The sequence below is a fragment of the Patagioenas fasciata genome, chromosome Z (assembly GCF_037038585.1).
Source record: "Patagioenas fasciata isolate bPatFas1 chromosome Z, bPatFas1.hap1, whole genome shotgun sequence".
Classification (NCBI taxonomy): domain Eukaryota; kingdom Metazoa; phylum Chordata; class Aves; order Columbiformes; family Columbidae; genus Patagioenas; species Patagioenas fasciata.
In genome coordinates, this window is record NC_092560.1 from 7,638,481 (window position 1) to 7,661,511 (window position 23,031).

A 23,031-nucleotide genomic window follows, 5' to 3' on the forward strand; every position below is an offset into this window, starting at 1 on the left:
TCTTGAGGTAACATGAGTACAGAAATATGAGCACGACATAGTGAGTAGTAACTGGCAAAGAAAAGAGAAACCAGCTTTTCCCTTTGTACAGGGCGAGATTTCCTTTGTGGTTGTGTCTCATCTTCTGCTCTGGCTATAAGCCCCCCAGCCTGCATTTAATCCAGACCTTTGTGTACCAGCACTTCTTCTGCAGGGGCTGTCACCTCCTTGTCAGCAATACGGCCCCCATTTTAAATATTTGACTGAAGACTGCCTTTTCCATAGCATCCTTGAACAGTCAAAGACCTTCACCTCGAAGATGATGCCATGAACCGAAGTGCCTTGCTGGCTTATGCAGATGTTTAAGCTATTTGCCAGTGCAAAGCCTGAAAGAACAGAAGATGCAAACAAAACTCAACTTGCCAGCTAGCATTGGAAATACCTCGCAAACAGTGTTAGCAAGTTCCCTTATGATTTCTGAAGAATATATCATTAATACTTAAAAAATAGCTTGGTATTACTACTGTTCTTTGATCTATTTTGTGAGGAACTCAGCTACAGAAACAGTTGGGATGCTAAGTACCATCCATAAATAATGTCATATTTTCATGTCTATCTAACCTAAATATTTATGTGAAATCTCCCAATTAAAATGCTGTCTTGGTTTCATTGCTTGTTCTGGGGATATTAGCAGCAGCTGAATGCTAATTCAATTGCTATTCATATTAATGCCATCTGTCCCTGCACAGGGAGCTCAGCTGAAATTCAGCAATAGTTTGTGCCCCATTGGAGTTTGTTGTGGAAGCTGCTGAACAGTGAAGTTACCTATATGGACCAGATGAAGGTAATTTTGTTTTATGGGAAGGCCTTTCCAATTAACAAATTTCTTTCAAAGAAAATCTCTATAGAGTCATATTGCCACATCTGGGAAATAATTTATTAGTAGTCAAACGGATTAGGACAGAAACAATCACTGGTTTTCAGGTTTGACAGGTCTTTAATTCTTGAGATTCCTAAAGACGGACTTGGAATAATGCAGTGAAACATACAATCTTGGGAATAAATATAATTGCTTACCAAGCGATTGCCAGACCTCTTACTGAGATTTCTGGTGACTGTTCAATATCTGCTTACATAGCATACATGCAGTCAGTGAGATCCCAAACTGGAAAAAAAAATCCATTTTGAGGTGGCACTCAACCACTTACATCCAAATGAAGCTGATGGAATTTAAGAAAGTGTTTGTTCCTAAGCATGGGCACAAATTCATCATGGTCAAACGCATAAGTAGGCACAGAACAGTCCTCCTACAGTTAGGATTACTCCAGAGAAAGTCACTTTAATGTACTAATACAGGTCTGCTAAATAAAGAGATCAACTAAATTCAACAACCTGTCAAAAAATAGCCTCATTTTTTTAAAGTTATTTAAGTTACTTTTCACAGGACATCCAGCACATACTGTGGGAAAGGTTCTCTATAATTAGCAGTGTGTTCTCTGGCCAAAGGGAGGAGAAAAGCTTTCCCTAAAAAAGGAGTGGACCCTTTGGAAAACCAGGAATATCCAAAATCCTTGTGAGAGAACCACGTGGCCTTCAGTGCCATTGTCTTGAAAGTGATCACACAATTTTTGCCAGCTGTGTTGCAGATTGCATTGCACAGTATCACAAGGCATATGTTTCTAATTAGAGCAGCAAGACCGAGGGTAGGTATTGTCTAGTGTAGATCATGTGTGTGAAAGGGGGGATAATTCTGTCTCAGAAAATTTCAGCCCTTCGAAAAGCTGCTCTTGTGTGACATTTTGGCAAAGCTTTTGTCTCATTTAAAAAAGGGGAAAAAGAGTATTTGTACCTCACTGAAATGCTGTTTTTCTCTCAAGGGTGTATGTTGAGAACAAGATCATGAACTAACATTACTGCTTTACAAGATGAGGCTTTGACATCCTCTGTTCTCTGACCCAGCAGAGGGTTCTCCACTGCTGCCACAGGACCAGCCACTGCTGGTGATGGAGCTCACAATCCAGCAGGCCATTGATTTCACCTCAAAACATACCCCAACTACGGATCTGGATCCCTAGCACTGGCCTTTCCGCTGGCAGTGTTCTTATTCCCCTCATAAAACGGTACTGAAAATGCATCAGTTCATGTAAAGTGGCCCAAATGGTGAAATTAATCAACTCTGAGATTGTGATTGTCAAGGAATTCAAGAGAGTAATGACTAGAGAAATGCAGCCAACAAACATATTCAGGTATTTTGAAGTCTGGACACCTTCCTTCTTTTCACCACGCTGATCCAGCATTTCTGTCATGGAAGCTCCAGCAGATGTGGTTGGAGAAGGAAAGAGGTGCTATTTTTCAGATGGCTTTCCCATTGGAGATGGAATTTTAATGGTGAACAAAATGGAATAAATAAACAATTAATATTCAGAGCAGAAGAGAGAGCATTGACAGGACTTTGTGTCTTCCCTGGCTGGAAAAGTTACTACCTTTGATTTGTGTGAAATACATCTAGGATCTAGACATGATTTATACATATTGTCCCCAATTTGTATAAAGGAGAAGTTTCCAGGAAGAGTAGTGGGAGAGAACACAAGCCCTTAGTAATGATTATTTCTTGGTTTCTGACCCATCCATCTAGGCATGTGCACACCATGAGCAGCAGTAGGATGATGTCTGATTGCAAGAGGCTTACACGGGGGAGTTGCTACTTCTAGGAAAACGAATTTTAAAGGACTTCCGCCATTACACTTATCAACCCACATGTGCAGGTTGGCTCCAGTAGTCAATCCATTGGAAAAAACACAAATGATTTTTCAGTCCTTTTTGAAGTGGGGAATTTCAAGCAAAAATCTTATCTTTTCCAATTTTACTTCCTCTAGGCTATATGTACGTAGGGCCAGAACACTCTAGTATAACTTTCAAGACATAGCTTAGTCTTCACAATTATCATTAATTATTTTGCACAATTAGTCAAGACCAATTTCCGTTTTCTCTTGACGGAGCTGAGGAATTTGAACAGCCTGTCCCAACTACCTTCCCCCTCAAGATTTAAAAGGGTTGTGTGCTGTGAGATTTCCTCCAAGATTTTATAATTTAAGTAGGTCTATAATTTTACAGAATATTTAGTTGTTTTCTTGCAACATGCTAAAAAGTAATAAACAGTTTCCCCACAATGCAAACTAGCTTATGATGCTACGATTCTAGGATAAATCATTCTGAACAATAATCCATGATCTTACTGTGCCTGGTAAGATCTTGGAGCAGATCCTCCTGGAAACATGTCAAAACATAGAAGGCAGGGAGCTGACGAGAGACATGGGAAATTGCGGCTGACTAATCTTTTGGCCTTCTATAATGGAGTAACTGCATCAGGGGACAGGGAAGAGCTACTGCTAGTGTCTGTCTGGACTTCTGTAGGACCTTTGGCATGATCCCCCACAACATCCTTCTCTGTAAACTGGACAGATATGGACTTCATAGATTTACAGTTACATGGCTGAGGAACTGGCTGGATAGTGGTGCCTGAAGAGCCCATAATGGGACCAATACTACTTAATATTTTTGTTAATAACGCAGGCAGTGGGATTGAGTGCACCCTCAGCAAGTTTGCAGATGACACCAAGCTGAGTGGTGCAGTTCATTCACTAGAGGCATGGGCTGCCATCCAGAGGAAGCTGGATGGGCTGGAGTGGGCCTGTGCAAACCCCATGTAATTCAACAGGGCCAAGTGCAAGGTCCTTCACCTTGGCTGGGGCAATCCCTGATATCACAGAATCACAGAATGTCAGGGGTTGGAAGGGACCTGGAAAGCTCATCCAGTGCAATCCCCCCACCGGAGCAGGAACACCCAGCTGAGGTTCCACAGGAAGGTGTCCGGCGGGTTTGAATGTCTGCAGAGGAGACTCCACAACACCCCTGGGCAGCCTGGGCCAGGCTCTGCCACCCTCATCGTGAAGAAGTCTCTTCTCATATGTAAGTGGAATCTCTTGTGTACCTGTTTGTACGCATTGCCTCTTGTCCTACCGTTGGTTGTCACTGAGAAGAGCCTGGCTCCATCCTCCTGACACTCACCCTTTACATATTTATAAACATTAATGAGGTCACCCCTCAGTCTCCTCCAAGCTCTAGAGCCCCAGCTCCCTCAGCCTTTCCTCACATGGGAGATGCTCCACTCCCTTCAGCATCTTTGTGGTTGTGCTGGACTCTCTCCAGCAAGTTCCCTGTCCTTTTGGAACTGAGGGGCTACAACTGGACACAATATTCCAGATGTGGTCTCACCAGGGCAGAGTAGAGGGGGAGGAGAACCTCTCTGACCTACTGACCACCCCCCTTCTAATCCAGCCCAGGTACCATTGGCCTTCCTGGCCACAAGGGCACAGTGCTGGCTCATGGTCATATCAGTACAGACTAGGGGATGAAGGGATTGAGAGCAGCCATGCAGAGAAAGGCTTTGGGATGCTGGTGGACAAAAAGCTGGACATGAGCCGACAATGTACACTCACAGCCCAGAAGGTCAGTTGTATCTTGGGCTGCATCAAAAGGAGCGTGAGCAGCAGGTGGAGGGAGGTGATTCTGCCCCTCTGCTTCGCTCTGGTGAGACCCCACCTGGAGTCCTGTGTCCAGCTCTGGTTCCTCAGCACAGGACACACATGGACCTGTTGGAGAGGGGCCAGAGGAGCCACAGAAATGATCAGAGGCTGGAACAGCTCTGCTGGGAGGACAGGATGAGAGAGTTGGGGTGTTCAGCCTGGAGAAGGCTCCAGAGAGACTTTATTGCGGCCTTTCAGTACTTAACATAGGCCAATAAGAAAGCTGCAGAGAGACTGTTTACTGAGACCTGTAGTGACAGGACAAGGGGCAATGGTTTTCAAGTGAAAGCAGGTAGATTTAGATGGGACATAAGAAAGACATTTTTATGATGAGGGTAGTGAAACTCTGGAGCAGGTTGGCCAGAGAAGTTGTGGATGCCCCATAATTGGAATTCTGGCAGGTCAGGTTGACCAGGGCTTTGAGCAACCTGATCTAGTGAAAGATATCCCTGCCAATGGCAGGGGGTTGGACTAGACTATCTTCAAATGTCACTTCCAAACAAAGCCACTCTGTGATTCTATGGCCCTGTGATGACAGCCTTAAGGAAATCTGTAAAACCAGCCAAGTCTTCGGTATAAGGTTAATGAAGTGGTTTGAAGTGTGGGGAAAACAACTTTAAATTAAAATTATCCTGCAGTACGTTTAAACAGAGCTGCTTGGCAAGTAGTTTGATCTTTTCTCTTGCGCTGAAGATGTCTCACAACTTCCAAGAGTAAGTTGCTTTCTTAGTCAATTAGTTTTTATGTGAAATATCAAAAATGTGAAAGATTGCAGAAAATGCGACTGCAAGGTCACAGAGAACTGAATAGATGCTGATTTAAATATGTCACTTACTTTATCTCCATCTTACATCGACCTGACTTGCTGCTGTTTAGCTACTTAAAATATGTTATTTCTTGAAATAAATTTAATAGGTATCTTTCTATCTTAAAGAAATTACACAATTCAACAAAGGAAAGCAGTAAACAGTGATTAAAGCATATAACAGAAGCTGGAAACCTGGCTTTGTAGTCTGAAACTTTATTAATTATTTTGCTTCAATTTGCAAGTAATTTTATCTCTGTGTGACTGGTTTTCCTGTTGGAACAGGAGGGACATAACATACTTAGAAAATGTTTTCTGTGTTTACTTGGGTATAAATTGGGTGATACTATTTCTTTAAATCCAGGGCAGGACACCAGCAAGAGAAGATTAGGGATGTTTAGACAAAGTCCAAACCCTTAATAACAGGAATAAGAAGTTAGGGACAATGTTATCTACTCTCTATTTATGTAATTCGTTGCCTTTTGCCTGAAGAAATTGTCTATCGAAATGGTAAGTCCTTAAACACCTTCTGGGATTGTATTTAAACTCCACCTACTTGTACCTTCCTACAAAGGGAGCAAAGGTGTGGAAAGGGAGAGGCTTTCCTCTGCTGAAGAAGAATGAGTTGTGTGGCTGGTTTGGTTTAATATGTTACTTGTCTTATTAGTTATTTGCGCTGTACACCTCACAGTGGATCAGCATTTCTACTTGTGTATGAAGCGGATCCCATTCTCTGTTCCAAGTTAAAATCAGCATTATTGCCAATGATGCCCAGAGCAGCTGCAATGCAGCATGAACAAACAAAGAATAAAGCGCAGTAATTCAAACCATTCTTTTCCAGTAAAGAGAAACAGATTTTTTTCTGATTTTTGCTGCCCTTATTAATGGCTTGTGCCTTGTGCTCCCACATTTCTCCAAAAGACTCAGTAATTCAGAAGGACTAGATTTAATTATTTAACATTTCAGGGGAGGGGGGACTGTGTGGAATTAAACAGATACCAGTAAGGACTCCTGAAACTCAGGAAAAAAAAGAATGTTTAATAGGCATATAGGCACAACACCCTGCCTGATATGCCTTACTAACAATACAAAGCAATAACCCGAGGTCAAAAGTTAAGTTATAATACATGCAAAAACATCTGGATTGTGCACTACGTAACATGTTAGGTATAAGTACATCTGTCAAATAAACATACATCTATTCTCCTAAAGAACAGAACTTCAGAGACTATTTCAAAAGTAAAGGTACAACAAAACAACCATAGTTGAGCAGCGTATTGGACACAAAGCATCCTACACAGAGACATTTGACCTTTGGAGGCAAAAACTGTAACAGGCAAATAGCTGAGAGCCAGATCCCCAAATACTTACTTATGAAAAGCTCTCAGTGAAGCCTAAGGTATTATCAGAATGAGGTCTGAAGGATTTTGCCGTTAATGAATAACAATTATGAATGGGTAAAATGTCTCTATTGGTGATAATTTTAAATCATACATCTAAGTTTGATGTTGCTGAGTGAAAGGAGGAAAGACTGAGTATCAATACAAATAAAACAATATTTTTGTAAACCCCTTAAATTAACGATTACGAAGGAAAATTTGGGATCATGAACATGTCCTGAAATCAAAATCAACATGGTTAAAGTTAATAAATACTTTAAATAGTTATGTTCCTTTTTATCCTACAGAAAAATAATTAGTATTAAGAACTAAGAAAGCAGAAAGAGGATGGACACCTCTTCCTTACTTTTAAATAAGGGTGGTCAGTCCCAGTATCATCTCTCACTATTAAGCTATGTGTTCATGTATCACAGGACTAGCCAAAAGGGACAGAACATGCACTTACTGCCACTGTACATTCAACACATCTGGTTTTTCTTCCACACGATGACCAGTCACGGGCTCAGTCCACTAACAATACTGGTGAATGTGGTGTGGGGAGGAGAGGGATGTGGGGAGTGAAGGCTGGGGTGAAGGCAACTCTAACTCCATATCAGCGTGTGACAAGTGCTCTCTGTCACATGGAAGGGGACGTGTCTGTGCTGCCGCCCAGGTTCCCACAAAACGACGGGCTGAATCCGGGCTGCTACGTATGCAATAAAAAGAAATTACTGCAAAACCTCCCCTCGGACTTTGCTGGCAAACGCATTCACTGCTGAAGCAGCGGGTGAAATAAGCTATCCCCATCACAGCCAGCCAGCCTGCACACCCTGAGGCGCTTTTTGTCCGGAGGCTGCTGAAGGGAGCAGCCTCTCCAACGTGAGAACTGCTGTTGCATCTGAGCTGAGGAGCTAAGAAAGGCAAGTAACAGGCGCTTCAGCCCTCCTCTTCCTTGCAAATCCTGAATCAGCTCGGCTTTTTCAGCTCTGTTTGCAGAAAAGCAAGTCTGCTCTGCTTCCACGGCATAAAAGCTATAATGGACAAGATCCTAAAAGACAGCAAGATCCAAGCGATAAAGCCTTCACTTGGAGACATCCTCCCTAAAACACCAGAGGCAAATAGTGTGTGTTTTATGACTGGGATTTCTATCTCTATATATTATATGGCTGTTGTGGAGTGGCACAGAGAAGCCAGTAGCAAGGAGCTCTACAATCCCTGTACAGGGAGATGACCGCACTTGCTGGTTAAATAGACGTAATAGGCAAAGCCCTATGTATAGCAGGTTGCTGCTGCCCACTAACTACTGCCATGGCTCAAACTCTGCAGCAGGACCACAACAGAGGCACTCGGGCCACTCGCACGTGAAGTTCAGAACCCGACTGCACTCGCTGCGCAGGATTTCTGCAAAACAGCTGCTTCCAGCTGTGGTGAGGGTTCCAACACTGGCCAGGGTTGTGGATAACAAGATGCACACTCACTTCTTTGAGCAGTCACCTCCTGTATTTTAATGAATGCACGGTATCCCCAAACGAAAAGATTAACGTTAGACATCAGCAAATCAAACATTACTGTGACCATAACCTTCTTCTTGTTGCTCTGAGCACAAATAAAGTATCTAGTCACTCTAGTGATTCTAATCTAAATTGTGCCACTGACCCAGGAGGTAAGTTTTGGCATATAAGTAGTATAAGCTTTTCCAGAGGGGCTGAACTACCACATGGTCTACTGATCTTAATATATAGATGCTCAGCACCTTTGAAAAAAAACCCATGTTTAACCCTTTTTCTTCTTCTGTCCATTTGTAATACTGCAGCACGAGCACAGCACCACCCCTGCATATTGCAAGCATCAAAATGCATTGAGTGTTTTGAAACTCTGAAGAACTGATATACACACATAAAGTACAAACCAACAAACTGTGAAAAGAGTAAGATGAAGAATTGTACCCTGTAACCCTAAGAACACCAGGGAAGTTTGGTAGAATGGGGTACAGGCAGATAAAGCAGCAGTTAACAGCATACAACAGAGATGCCAACTGGCATTGACAGTTGTTACACATTTCCTTTTCAAAAGAGAAACAATAAAGTCAAGTTAAGAAATTACTTTTTGGACCACTTTTCCCCCGTTTCTTCATTACTTCAAAGTGTTTCATGAAAATACTGTATGGTAACTGCTTTTGTACAGAAAGTACCCAGTAAGTTGGTTTTGTGGTCCAAATAAAAACATGCTTTTTCTGTTTTTTAGTATCATGCGTTGGAATGCAATCAGCTTCTTGTCAGTCATTAGTAAAAAGAACAAGCACATTTTCGACAACAAAGATCTTCTATAAGTAACATTTTCCATATACATTCCTATAGCAATCATTAGCCAAAACAATTGAAAATATTTCTGGAATTTCATTTTCTGTTGCTATCTGCATTTCTCATTGAGGAGTTTTCTGGTATTTCTGATGTTTCCTCATGCAGGTATTTACAAAGAGATGGTCCTTGTGGTGAAGAACCTCAGTGAAATTTACAGTTGCTAAGGTACATTTATAAATGCTAGCAGCTACAGTCAGACAGAACGAATGGAATTTATTGTGCAGCTCTGGGCTGGGCCAGCAATATAATTAAAGTGCAAATAAAGACAAAAACCACAAGCCAGGCAGATCCACTTTTCATCGCCAGCGTTACGAAGTATCATGACTGTCATAAGAAATGTCAGATCAAATAGGCCTAGGTCACAATCTATTTTAAACACCTGTCTCCCTGAGAGGATTTAAGGGAGGTATACAGTGATATAGCCCTATTTCTTCAACTGGCTGAATATCATTGGAAAAGTAAGGACACTTTTCCAGCCAATTTTTTTCAACAGTGCTATTACCTGCGTTTTATGCCATGATGCACTTTACAGCATGCATTCGAGCTCACTTTCCATGCAGCTACAACAGGCCACTCTTGATCAGGAAGTACCAACTAGCTGTAGAAATCACATCTACCTACCTGGTATGTCACGAAAGCACAGGCTTTGAAAACAGTTACAAATAGCATATTTTCTTAAGCATATGCCCATATGCAAATGATAATACTAGTTTAGATAAAAATATACAGTCTCTGTCTACTGGCAGACAAAGTTTGCCACTGATGTGAACGATTTTAGAGCTTAGTCAGTGTTGAATGGTTGAACAGGAAAACAGACATTTTTCAAACCACTGATTCCATGAAAAACGAAACTGTCACGCCAGCTCCTAGTGTTAATTGCTGATCACTACCCATTGCCAGACCATGTTGTGTCCAGAAAGTGCTCTGTAGCCTGACTTGTCAGAGAAGCTGCAGGAGGTGCAGAAAAATAAAGTGCCTTTTCCAGGGCTGTGTGCAACGTGAGTAACCATCCCATTCACTGCATGTCCGGATCTCTTGAGTCTCAGGTATAGCTCCTAACCTTCTATTTCCCAGCTGAAGCTTGCAAGGCTGGCAACTATTTACAGCTTTTCAACTAGTTCATTTGCTTTCCATGCTGTAAATACTCTCATTGTGTATTAATGAAAAAATATTTACAATTCATTTATACGTAAAATCAGTCACCTTAGGAAAGCCTGGCAAGATAGGAGAAAAGAGAAAGAGAAAGAGAAAGAGAAAGAAAGAGAAAGAGAAAGAGAAAGAGAAAGAGAAAGAGAAAGAGAAAGAGAAAGAGAGAGAGAGAGAGAGAAAGAGAAGAGAAGAGAAGAGAAGAGAAGAGAAGAGAAGAGAAGAGAAGAGAAGAGAAGAGAAGAGAAGAGAAGAGAAGAGAAGAGAAGAGAAGAGAAGAGAAGAGAAGAGAAGAGAAGAGAAGAGAAGAGAAGAGAAAGATTATTTTAATTGGAAGGGACCTACAATGATCATCTAGTCCAACTGCCTATAAGAAGGTTAACATATTACAAAGGGTAGCATTAAATGTAGAACAAATATTTTCAACAACTGCAGATCTGAAGATACCAGATGCTACCTTAATGTCATTCCAAGACAGCAGATGACTGTTAAGATCCTGTGTTTCAATGAAGTTAACATGATATAAGGACATCACTACCATTACTGCCTATGTGAACACGTAGTTAGCGATCAGCCCAGGCCACATCACAGTCATCTCATTTTGCTCACTTAACATATATGAGTATATTATCACCGTTTAAATCTGTTCCCTTAACTTGTCACATAAGACGGCTACAATGAGTACCTGTTCACAGGAAAGTCTCCTGTTTTCCATTAAATGCACAGTCTCTACTGCAAAACATTATCTTTGCAAAGCAGCAATCACTTAATCCATGTAGGAAGCATCTTTGTCTTCCAATGCTCATTTTCATTGCCTGAGAGGGAAATGCTGTGAGGCTCGGTATCTCTTATTGGAAAAGAGAGCTTGCATTCTTCTCAATATTTCCCTTGCTGTCTTTAGGACTTGGCATGCACGATTTTGTTAATTATATTAAAGCGTTCTGTAGACTCTGAGGCGAAGCTGGCTCTTCAGGCAGGGAGTCTGGGTTCAATCTTTAGGGAAAGCTCATACAAGGTATCTTCATCTATGATGAGCGTCTTGTCAAGTAAATAGTGAGTGACCTGGAATGGAGAAAACACAGATGAACAGACTGCATGTTATCTCCACAAAGATTCCAGTGCTTTGATTTTTTCCCTTCAGCCCACCTAAGAGCCTGAGATCCTCTCACATTGTTTTCTCAGAGAAACACAACAGCTCATTTGAATGCTGTGAAGCTGCCCCAGCAGCACTCTAGCAATCACGTATGTTCACTCAAGAATGGGCAAATCCTCAGCCAGGTTACCTCAGCCAACGTTGCTCTTCTGGAGCCTGAGATCAAATCTTATTTGAAAACACAGACTGATTTTAGCCCAGTTTTCATGGCTCGCATGAGGGACAAGGGGAAAAGAACTGCAGGATGCACACAGCACCAACAGAGGCTCCAGCCACCTCCTGTCCCCTAGTCCCTGCGTTCTGAGATTCCTGGGCGAATTGTGCTTCCAGCTGGGCAGGGAGAAGACATTTCCCTTTGAACCCCTTCACAGAATCACAGGATGTCAGGGACTGGAAGGGACCTGGAAAGCTCATCCAGTGCAATCCCCCCATGGAGCAGGAACACCCAGCTGAGGTTCCGCAGGAAGGTGTCCAGGTGGGTTTGAATGTCTGCAGAGAAGGAGACTCCACAACCTCCCTGGGCAGCCTGGGCCAGGCTTTGGCACCCTCACTGAGAAGAAGTTTCTTCTCATATTTAAGTGGAATCTCTTGTGTTCCACTTTGAACTCACTGCCCCTTGTCCTACCATTGGTTGTCACTGAGAAGAGCCTGGCTCCATCCTCCTGACACTCACTCTTTATATATTTGTAAACATTAATGAGGTCACCCCTCAGCCTCTTCCAAGCTAAAGAGCCCCAGCTCCCTCAGCCTTTCCTCACACGGGAGATGCTCCACTCCCTTCAGCATCTTTGTTGCCCTGCCAGACCCACGAAGGCTGCAAAATCCCGAAAGAGCTTCCAGAGAAGGTGAAAAAAACTTGCTTTTATCTAGTGTCAAAGAAAGGGTTTCTACCAAGGTGAGGGTATTACAGCCCCACAGTGCCTGTCCGTATTTCTGTCTGTTCTCTGCTCTCTGTGTGTGGGGGAGCAGGATACATCGACTTCAGCTTTGAAGAACAGCTGTGATCTTACAACTAATTGCTATTGCAGCTTTGATTTTATTAGTAAGTGACAGTGTCTAGGAAGAGCCTTACCTTCTGCTGATGTTCTATGCGGTAGGAGGTCTGCTGGAACTGGCGTATTTCCCTGATAATGTGTGAGATCTTGCAAAAGAATACATGTGTATGAGTAAGTACAACTGCATTTTGATTTCAGCTAAACAACATAAGGCAAGAATTTTGCGCCAAATTATCCAACTTATCCTGGGGGGAGGGGAGGGCAAAGATTATCCCCAAACAGTTTCCAGGGATTTCACTTTCCTAAACCATTATTGTTCAGTCAGTCTCAAGTGAACCACCTTGTCTCTCCTCTCCTCTCCTCTCCCTATACTCTTTTTGCCTCGAGTGACTGCTGCAATGTGCAGCCATAAGGTGGCTATTAAGCTGATATTAGAAGTGAAATTTGCATGCTTTTCTCTGAAGAGTTGTTACAAATCAACATTACATGGTAGCTGGAGAGAAATCAACTTTAAAATGCTTTTTCAGATAGACCACTGCGCACTTGAAAAGAAGATTGTGATGACTGCTTTCTGGTGAATCACTACATTCCTTTGATTTGGTTATTTCAAAAAGGCTTTTGTTTCTCCCTCATGAGCTTTGCACATCTGCTTTTCCTGTCTGTCACTTCTCAAAGAACAAATCAGAGGCAAATTCACCCTGTAAAAACACTCAGTTTACCAGAAGGTGGTGATAGAAGACTGGGTCAAGTAATTGCTTTCAAATAAGCTACCTAACTTGCACGATGCCAATATACTTGTATGTCTTAGAAGTGAAATTCAAAGGAGTTATAATTAAATCAATAATTAACTCACATAATTAAACACCTGTTGGAAAAGCGTATAAGGAACTGAAAATTACCATTCTCATTTTGGAAAAATTGACAAGGCCTTCCCCAGTGAAGTTCGGTGTTCCTTCTTCAATAAATGCCAGGTCTGTCAAGTACATTCCAAGGTAGGGAACGGCAGGAGGGTTACAACTGTGAAACAAGAAATCAGCATATTTGTCTATAGCTAAATTTGCAAAGCAATTTTTTTGTAAGTCGTATAACACAAACTCTTTATTACTTGACATACTTCTAAACAATAGGGTGCATTCATTTGTAAGACAAACAGCCTCTCTGACTTCGCTTGAGTTGCACTTGCTCTTCATGTGACAAATCGAATGCATTCTGTCCATTATCTAATATTAACGGCAGATAACCTTTAGTAAAAGGTAGAATGGTGACGTGACGGAGAGAGAGGAAGAACAGGTACACTCTGGGCTCACAGAACACTTCCAAGCATATCTCAGCCCTGGCTGATAGATGATCTCAGAAAGAGATTCCACACAGAAGCTAAAAATGCTCATGGACTTGCTTCCGAGTAGTTGGTGTTCTGCAGTCGTGTAAGCATCCCAGTATAGCAATGGCATGTGTATGTGTCTGTGTGTGGAGATACATACACATATGTATGTATGTACATGCATATATATACACATACTTACACGTACATACACGTATGTGTGAATGCATACATGCATATTCATACATATATGTATACACATATATGTATGTATGTACTATTCTGTCAAAGTCTATTCAGGCCGCCTCAACAGTGAACACCAAGAAGAAAGACAAAGAGAGGTGACAAGGATGGCAACAGAGACCCTAGAGAATGTGGGTTTTCTTTTATTGGTGGGACAGGAGGAATGGGATAATGATTGTGGTTTCTCTAATGCAATAATCGCTGCTCCACGCTCACCGACTCTTGTGTCAGCAGAATAGTAGCAAACTTGGTTTTGTGGAGCTCTGGCATGAGAAAACTGCAGGGTGACGGCTGTACTGCTAACTTAGAAAGACTGCTCACTGTGCCTAGCAGTGCACTTCATTCTGTGTTTTACATTATGATTGTTGTACAAAAGCAAGCAATATATCAACTGGAAAGTACAAAAAAGAACCTGCTCATGCATTGTGAGTAAAAACATTTTTTAAAAAGCTATTGGCTCCCCAACAAAGTTTTTAAATAAAAATTGACTAACTATGTATATTTTGAAACTTTCAATAAATTATTCTGGTGGTTCAACCCTTTGCTTCTCTTAAAATCATTTAAAGTAGTTGTACGACCCAGTCCTGGAAAAATTACTTGTAACTACAGAACTTGCAAAAATACAGGTTTTGTACACATGCAGTTGGATTCAATACATACATTGTGGAACTCTTGCCACAGGATATTTTGGATATCAAAATTACGTATGGTCAAACATAATCTGGCAGATCAAAACCAGTTTGTTTTCCAGAGTGCCAGAATACAGGGAGCTGGGAGGGCACTGGAGAGGGAATAATCACTGCACATTGGTCTCATTCCCACGTTCCTCTCACCAGCTACTGGCCACTGTCACAAGCAAGATAAAGGGGTGAAAGGATATTTAAACTGACTCAGGCTTAGTCCTAAGTCCGAAACCTCTCATCTGGAACAAGGACTCTTTGGAACCCTGTTTTGAATAAGAACTTTAATTTATAAACCTGGCTTTACACTTATTGAAAATGTTTATCAGTGTAAGTAAAACCTCAACAGGGAACATTCACACAGAATAATAGTCTAATTTGTTGCAGCAATTCTCTGGAGATATTATATTTATCGATCATGGCTACTAAATTATGTGATATCCAGCAAAACAATACTGCTAAATAGAATAAAATGAGAATTTGTTATTAGACAAAAATATTATCCAATATTATATTAATTATTAAAGCTTAATCAAAGCAAATTCATCTTTTACATGTAGTATCCGCTGCTCATAACAAAACACAGTTGTATGGTGTAGGGAAACATACTTTTTGAGCGTTTCTCTAAGGTTTTTAAATCTTCCTTCAGATGATACAGTCTTCTGAAGCTTGTCCATGAGAGCTTTTGTCTAGAAGGAAAATGCATTACAAATGTGATTGTTGTTGCACATAAATGACTGGGATAAGATTTTAGAAAAGGTGTAATTCAGTTAGCATCTTCACCCCATTTTCAAAAGTAATAACACAAGCATTAGGAATTTAGCTTCACTGCAGTTCCTAGTGTACTTCTGAAAATGGAGATGAGGCAGCATTAAACATTTTCCTTTGAGTGATACACAGAATCTGTATCTATGCTAATATTATTAGCCTGCAAATTCAGGAAAAACACAAGTTCATTAAATTAATGGTCAGCAATTCAGTTTACTGTGTATACAAGAATACCAGAGACATGATCTCACAAGTTGCAGAGGATCTTCAGCTGAGTTTACTGAAATTAGTGACAGTAAAGGATGTTCACTGTCTCACAGCTTGCACTAGGCTTGTTTTGCATCCAAATTTCTGATAAAAGCTGAATATATATATTTGAAAATATATTACTGTTTTACAATAATTACTTTCAGTGGTCATCATCAGAGTCTGATTATTTCTGAAGTGAAATATATTTCCTTTTCAGCCTATTTATGCTATAGACTTGAGAGAGCACAGAGAATCATAGGAAATTTGTTATATTCGAAGCTGAATTTCCAATTAAGAGAAAGCTGTAGGCAGAAGCAGACACCTTATTTTCTTCTATATTAGCAAGCTGTGAAACACTCAGATTATGTTTCCAATAAGTACTGGAGAACTGTGCAACAACATTAATCCGTTGGGCTTTTGTTGATGATTTTTGTTGTTGTTTGTTTGTTTGTAGTTGTTGATTGAGAACTTTAAACATCAAACAAATTCTACACATAAAACTCTTTGGAGGTAAACTCTTAAACAACAGTTTGTACTGAAAGGAGTTTTAGCATAATTTTGAATAAAAGAACATAGCACCAGCTATAAAGCATCTGAGGAAAAGCTGACTGGAGAAAGAAGGCAGTGCAGTCAGGATGTATTTTAAGTGGATTTAATTGCTTGGGCTGCTTGAGTGCTTTTGCAAAGCAGAAACATAAGGAGGAGGAAACACAATAATAGAAGTCCACCCTTAGCATGTCAGTTACCCAAGTCTAAAAAGTGCAATCTGAAATCTTCCAATTAGCTGGAGTAAACCCTGTATACAAATACTGCCTAATTTACAAGTGATTGGCTCTGCCCTACTGATCTCCTTGCTCTGTTATTCCACCATACTGAAATATTCCCTTCTTTTTCAAATAGTAGAAAGCTGAGATTTAAATAATTCAACCAATGTCTCCAAACCATTTAAAACAGAACATAAAATCATAAATCATAGAATATCTTGAGTTGGAAGGGACGCATAAGGGCCATCAAGTGCAACTCCCTATAGAAGACGGGATACTCTTCATCCCAGCTAGTCTTTCTTTTTCTGTGTGTCTTATTTTTGTTATTGGCAGAAATTTCCACAGGCTCAACCATGCTGCTGACAGTCTCAGCAGCAAGATAAGGGTTAAAGGGAGATATTCACTACATCCAGACTCAGGCACCTACATGACCATGAGGTCTGGTTGCCTATAGTGTCGTACTGGGTAGCAAAAAAAACACCGCCTTGAGAAGAAGTGCTGACCTCTCTATTGATTTTCTGCACAGGGAAGGAAATGTGGCTTCTCTTTTAGGCACCTGGGCTGACTATAGTTATAGCTAGTAACTACAGAAATTTATTTTTCTCAAATATTTCAGTACTTCAGGCTCAAGTCATAGTCTTAGGAACCTGCAAATTCCATTGAAAACAGTTTGTTCCTGCAGATGTTTAATTAATGACACCAAAAATAAGGATAAACAACATACAAAATACTTTTACATGAAATTCCAGTACCACTCGTCACTCCCAGCAAACAGAGCATTGTAAAAGTAGAAATATTTATTGGGAGGAATCCTATCTCAACCATGTTGTTCTCTGAACAACACACTGACCAGTGAAATCTAGAAACCATACTGTAATCAAATCTTTCTTACCTGTTTGGATACTTTACCCCAAGTTTTCTTAAGTCTGTAGATTGCACTTCTGTTCAAGGCTGACGTGATTTCTAACACACCATTATAATTGTGCATACATCGACAGATATCAGCTACTGCTACCCACTTTTCAATGGAGTTAGCCCGGGAGCTGACATCAGCATAATTCATGATTTGGGAGGCAACAAGGTTACTCATCTGACCAAACAGAGAGTAAGAGATTTAGGACATTTACGTATAATCCCTTTCAACACACAATTATTTAATGAACAGGGCAGAAAAAAAACTAATGCACAGCAATACTGATAGTTCTTTATAAAGCCAAAATAAGTGTATTGAGAACAGTGTTGCAGGGAAGGAGGGGAATGATAATATGAAAGACAGGTAAAACACACAATGGGGAGTATCTCCAAGGCAACAGTAATAAAACTGATTGGGAAGTCTCTCAGTAAAATTACAGGAAAATTATAAAGAGCAAAGATACGGTTGGGGATACAAGGGCATTCATTAAGCAGAATTGGTGTTATATTTTCACTCTCTGGAGAAAATTTAGTTTCTTCTGTAAGCAACAAGGCATTGTAGTATAGTTTAAAATGTACTGCTGTATTAAATTGCCATTGAAATGCTGAGTGCCAATTCCTGAAAATGAGAATCTTCATGTGCTTCCATTTAAAAGGTTAATCACAAAGAGACTGTAACATTTAGTTACTACTAGACAAGAAGTTACATCACATTGTAAAAAAAAAAGGTTCCAGAGGTCACAGACAGTGTCAATAGAGTTCTTAGAAAGTAATCGATATTTAAGAGTACTTACATCATTAAAATGTTGACTAGTTTTCATAATATAGGGTGTCCTCTCATTTTTATCCACTTTCATCCAACCCTGCCCAAGAAACTCTCTAGAAATCGAGGGGAGAGAAAAAAAACCAAACAAAAATGCTCTTAATAGACAGAGTAAAGTCTGTGTAACCCTAGCCTAAGTGGATTTCAAGTATACCTCATTTTGTTAGAAGCTGATAACACAGCTTTACACTAATTCCAGAATTTCACTATACCATTTTTAATGCTGTCTGAAGCAGTAAATATTATAAAGAAGATTAATTTTTCTCTTAATCCCCTCCCCCAATGCCCAATTTTCAGCACTGTGGCCTTATTTGAAATCGGTCTTGTCAGCTTACGTGGTTCTACCCATATTAAACTGCTGTATGAACGCAGATGATCTGACACTCAGCACTTCCACACTATATTCACTCTTCATTAGACCAGAGCCTTAGACCACAGATTGTTGGTTTTTTTCCTTAGCAAAGAACTCAGTCTTTCAAAACACGATCAAACTATAGTGGAGTCAGAGGCAATGACAGAAAGGGCACTGTCGTGTTATGTGTGCAAACCTTTTTGTCAGTAGTACGACTTAGTGTAGTGCCTAACATGGTCACTCACCCACCGTGCTCGCTTCAGTCACTCGTAGGAGAACACTTACTCATATGGTATGCTTCGGAAAACTACGTGATCTAAAAGAGTTATCTGCTCTGCAAGCTCCATGGCTGACAAAGTCTCAAAGCACTCTGGTTTTGGGCAATCTGACTGCAAAAATAAGGAGAATGCTTAATGATCTCTTTTTGCATCAAATGACATTTCAAAGCACAGGGTACTAAGACCTTCATGAGAACTTTCAACACAGAGTTGCGAGAAACTTCTTTGCTACAAAGTAATAAGAATTAGGAAAAAATGCTAACAACACGAGGGTAAACATCAGGCTGGACAATCACAGGAAAACAGGCACATAAGAAGTTGTGAGCAACTAGGTATGTCAATCATCTGTGTATTCTGCATTACTTTCCACATAAGTGCTCTGCACCTAGTTCATTGCTGACACTCTTCTTGGGATTAATGCAATGCACTTAGGAGATGGTGGTGGCTACGGTTTGGACGATTTGGGCACTGTCAGTCAAGGCCAGTTGTGGTTCTGGTGGCCGCTGAGCCACCATTTCTTATGTATTGACTTTTTTTTTTTAAAAAAAAAAAAAAAAACACCAACATGAGATTTAAATTAGAATCCTAAAGTTTTGACCTGCTTATCTTTGATATGGACTCCAAATTCTTACTTTCTCTAAACTGACACGTATATTCCTGATATTCCTGTATTCCTGTGCAGTTGTGCTACATTTTATTGACTTAAAACCACAACATTCCTGCAGGAGTATTGATGTTTAAATTTCAGTATGAACTTACCATCTGAATGATATCCTCTATTTTTAAATGGGTATCATCTTGATCATCCTGAGAAAGAGCCCTGAAAAAAAAAGTAGCAGAACATCCTGTATAAATAAGGTCTATAGTGAGGAGAAAACCTTACAACAGCTAGGCAATCATGTTTATCTAAAATAAATCCTAAGACTGCAATTGAAGATGTAAAGAAAAAAAAGATCTGGTATCTAAAATCTAACGTCTTGTTTTAAGTAAAAGTGTACAAAGTGCTATAACATCAGAGTCACATAAGGTAAAACAATGGTCATGGAGGCTTAAAATCTCTGAGCTAAGAACAGCATATACTATAGAATGGTCAATGACAATAAGTACTGTGCTTATTTGCTGGTTATAGTGATACATCTATTCCACTTTGACTTTAGTGCAATGAAGCTGGTGGACAAATTAAAATTTCCTTTTCAAGAACTGGACTGGCAGTGCAAAAATACATCACAATAACAACAATACTTAATCAGAAGCTCTCTATCCTGAATAATCCCAGGAAACCTAAAGGTGGAAAAATACCTTGCAAGCCTTTTATCTGTTTTTTAACCTACTGTGCTAAATGACAGTTTGAGGAAATGTTTGAGAAATCAACATTTGAGAAGCGACAAAAAGACAGAAGAATAGGCATGCATGAAAGACTGATTCACTAGGAAGTGGTCTTGTTTATTGGCACTACAGTGTCTCACACAAAGAGCTGTGAGTGTGGAAACAGATCATAAACTGCTAACAGATTTTACTTGTAGCAAGTACATTATTTGTTTTCCATAATATAAGTATTAATTGATGCTTTCAATTCTGCTACAGAAAACCTGTGATTATGCAGACTATTTCAGAGTAATGGGTCAAAAATGAACCCAGCAGAAATAGTAAGTATTCATCAAATCCCATCTACCCTGATGCACTACCTTGGCACAAAATTCTGAGATCTTACCCCTTCATTTGAAAAATATAGACTCAAAGAAACCTTGAACAGACTGGATTTCTTTAATATAGGAAACAGAAGGTTTAGGGAGAAAGAATAGTGTCCTGGTAGGTGAAAGACTGTCTAAGAGACACCAACTATATGGCAAGAAGTCAATATACTGATTTACATCAGCGGTGATATAGTTTCAACATTAAGTTCAATTTTCCAACTCCAAGTATAGGTAAGCACTGAAACAGACGTTGTATTACTCATCAGCTCAATTTTCAAAGAAAGTTTAGAAGACTATTGTTGAAGAAGATCCAGTTCTACTGATCATTCCAGAAAGCACAGCAACTGGATCAGGTATGTTCTCATGGTCCCTCCAATTCTCTATTTTTGCACTCTGTACTAACACACTTTCCAAGTACCAGCTGTGGAAAGGGTTAAAATAAAACGATTGTATTACCCAGAGGCTGAAGCTATGAGTGTAAGATATGGAATTTGTACTATGTGGGTGGGGAGGAAGTGTTAATGCTTAGTACACTAGGTTCTTCTGTTGTGGGTTGCTGTTGTTTCCTTTTTGTTTGCCAAATTAGAGGGCTACGATAAAATCAGATGTAGATACACAGAGAAAGTATCTAAAACCCTCCTTGCATTCATTTTCAGCCTATCACATAGACACAAAATGCCTCTTTCTTCATAAGACGTGGAAACACCTTATGTCTGATGGGCAAGTCATGTGAAGTCTTAAATGTTTGCTTCTTCAGGAGAAGCCTAATCCTCTCCACATAATAATGGTGAGCAGCCTCAGTAACTGTAAATAGACCAGGAACCTGAGTAGCTTATTTCGTGCTATATCTCATGACGGATTGCCTGCAGAAAGGTATTGTTCACTATATGATAAGAGCATGTGCTGCCTGGCAATAAAAAAAGAGAGGGGTTGCCTTTCTGCCCCAGGTATTCTCAGTAATCTCATAAACTCATCATTTGAGTTCCTTACGTATAGCTTTCTAACAGCTGGAGTTCTCATGTTTGATACAGAAATGATTGTATTTGCTTCATACAAAACAAAATAGGAAACATGATATTCTTAAAAAGCTGAAAAGACTAACTTTTCCCCATCTTTGCTTCCTGATTCATGCTAACAGGATGTCTCACACTTTATGTAGACTTCCTAGCTTTCATTCTAACATGGCGCTCTCATAAAAAAACCTCTCCTTTTATTCAGAAATGCTCTATGTTTAAATCTGAAGAGGACAACACATCTCTAGACTGGATAAAGCTACTTTTTGATTGCATCAATAGCAGTTTCCACTTCAGTCTGCACAGTTCTCAGCTTTGGGATACCTAGTTTCAACAGAGGTCTAGGAAGATAGACTGAGCTGATCAGTTCTGCTTGGGCAGTTCCCATTGCACTCCTTGGAGAGCCTTCTGGAAGCTTGTTAAGAAGCACGGGTCCATGTGAAAAGCATTCTGAGAGAAAGTAAGGGTAGGGAGAGATTCTGCCAGACTGTTTAAGAGGATTCCTCTCAGGGAGGACTGAATGGGGTGAAGCCTCCATCGTTACCGTTACAAATGAAGGAAGTAAATATGTAAGAAATAACTTCCTAATTCTTAGAGTCATCAGCTAAGATTAAACGTCTCACTAAAACTGTTCTTCATGCCTGACCGGTCCAAACATTAAAGAAAAAATTATAGCAGAAAATATTAATGTGTATCTTCATTCCTTCATGGGACATGAAACATTTTAAAAATATTTTACAAGATGGTGTAGGTTATAGAGCTTGAAATGTATTATCTGGTGAGATCACACAAGGTATAAAATTGGTCATCCATCAATTTTTGACCTCTGCATATCCCTGGATTTCATTTACATGTATTCTGAGGAAAAAGAAGGAGAAGTTTGTTCTTGAACCATCATTTTTTTCTCCAGATAGGACTAATTATCAAAGTTATTCACTGCTGTTCAGTCTGAACTTTACATCTTCCCGCTTCACCATCAATGAAACTTCCCCTAGGTTTCAGGGGTTATTAAATAAGGCTGACAAAATCTCAAACAGAATATACTTCAGTAGGTTTGCCTAGCTTTCAGAACAAATATTGCATAAAAAAGAAGCTTTTTTACCCTACAGAGAAACCCTGTCAGCCCATTCAACAAAAATCTCATCACACAAGAAATACCAGCTGTTCTGTGCGATGACTCAAGAAAGCATGAAGCAGCTCAGTCTTATAAACACTTTCCTTGCCATTCATATTTTATACAGAGTCTTTCACAGAGCTGGTAATAATATCTTTGGAATACAAACCAATCTTTCCTCCTCCTCTCATTGCTGCTGACAAAGGGACTGATTTTCCAATACATTTATATGCACATATGAGCACATATATTCAAAGGTTGGGTAAGTTTCTAAAAAGAGGCATTTGTACCCAATACCCTTAAAGGAGACAGTCTACGGAACATACTCATATGTAGAGTCAGAAAGCATAAACTTTCTTTCATGAGCGTTTCAACATAGAATTTAGGATAAGAAATGCTTTTCCCAGCCTCATTCTG

The 23,031-nt window shown here is 40.0% G+C and overlaps 1 protein-coding gene across 2 annotated transcripts in view; it reads right to left on the bottom strand.

Moving 5' to 3' along the window:
- Positions 1-10,461: 10,461 nt before the first annotated feature.
- RASGRF2 (Ras protein specific guanine nucleotide releasing factor 2) overlaps positions 10,462-23,031 on the bottom strand; it is a 127,049-nt gene continuing 114,479 nt past the window's right edge. For both annotated transcript variants that reach the window (XM_065860561.2, XM_065860560.2), the window contains exons 20-27: positions 19,553-19,613; positions 18,801-18,904; positions 18,135-18,219; positions 17,321-17,518; positions 15,257-15,336; positions 13,303-13,420; positions 12,481-12,549; positions 10,462-11,317 (exon numbers count right to left, since the gene is read on the bottom strand). In XM_065860561.2, coding sequence (XP_065716633.1) covers positions 11,225-11,317; positions 12,481-12,549; positions 13,303-13,420; positions 15,257-15,336; positions 17,321-17,518; positions 18,135-18,219; positions 18,801-18,904; positions 19,553-19,613 — 808 coding nt within the window. In that variant the 3' untranslated portion in view covers positions 10,462-11,224. The remainder of the gene's footprint in view (positions 11,318-12,480; positions 12,550-13,302; positions 13,421-15,256; positions 15,337-17,320; positions 17,519-18,134; positions 18,220-18,800; positions 18,905-19,552; positions 19,614-23,031) is intronic.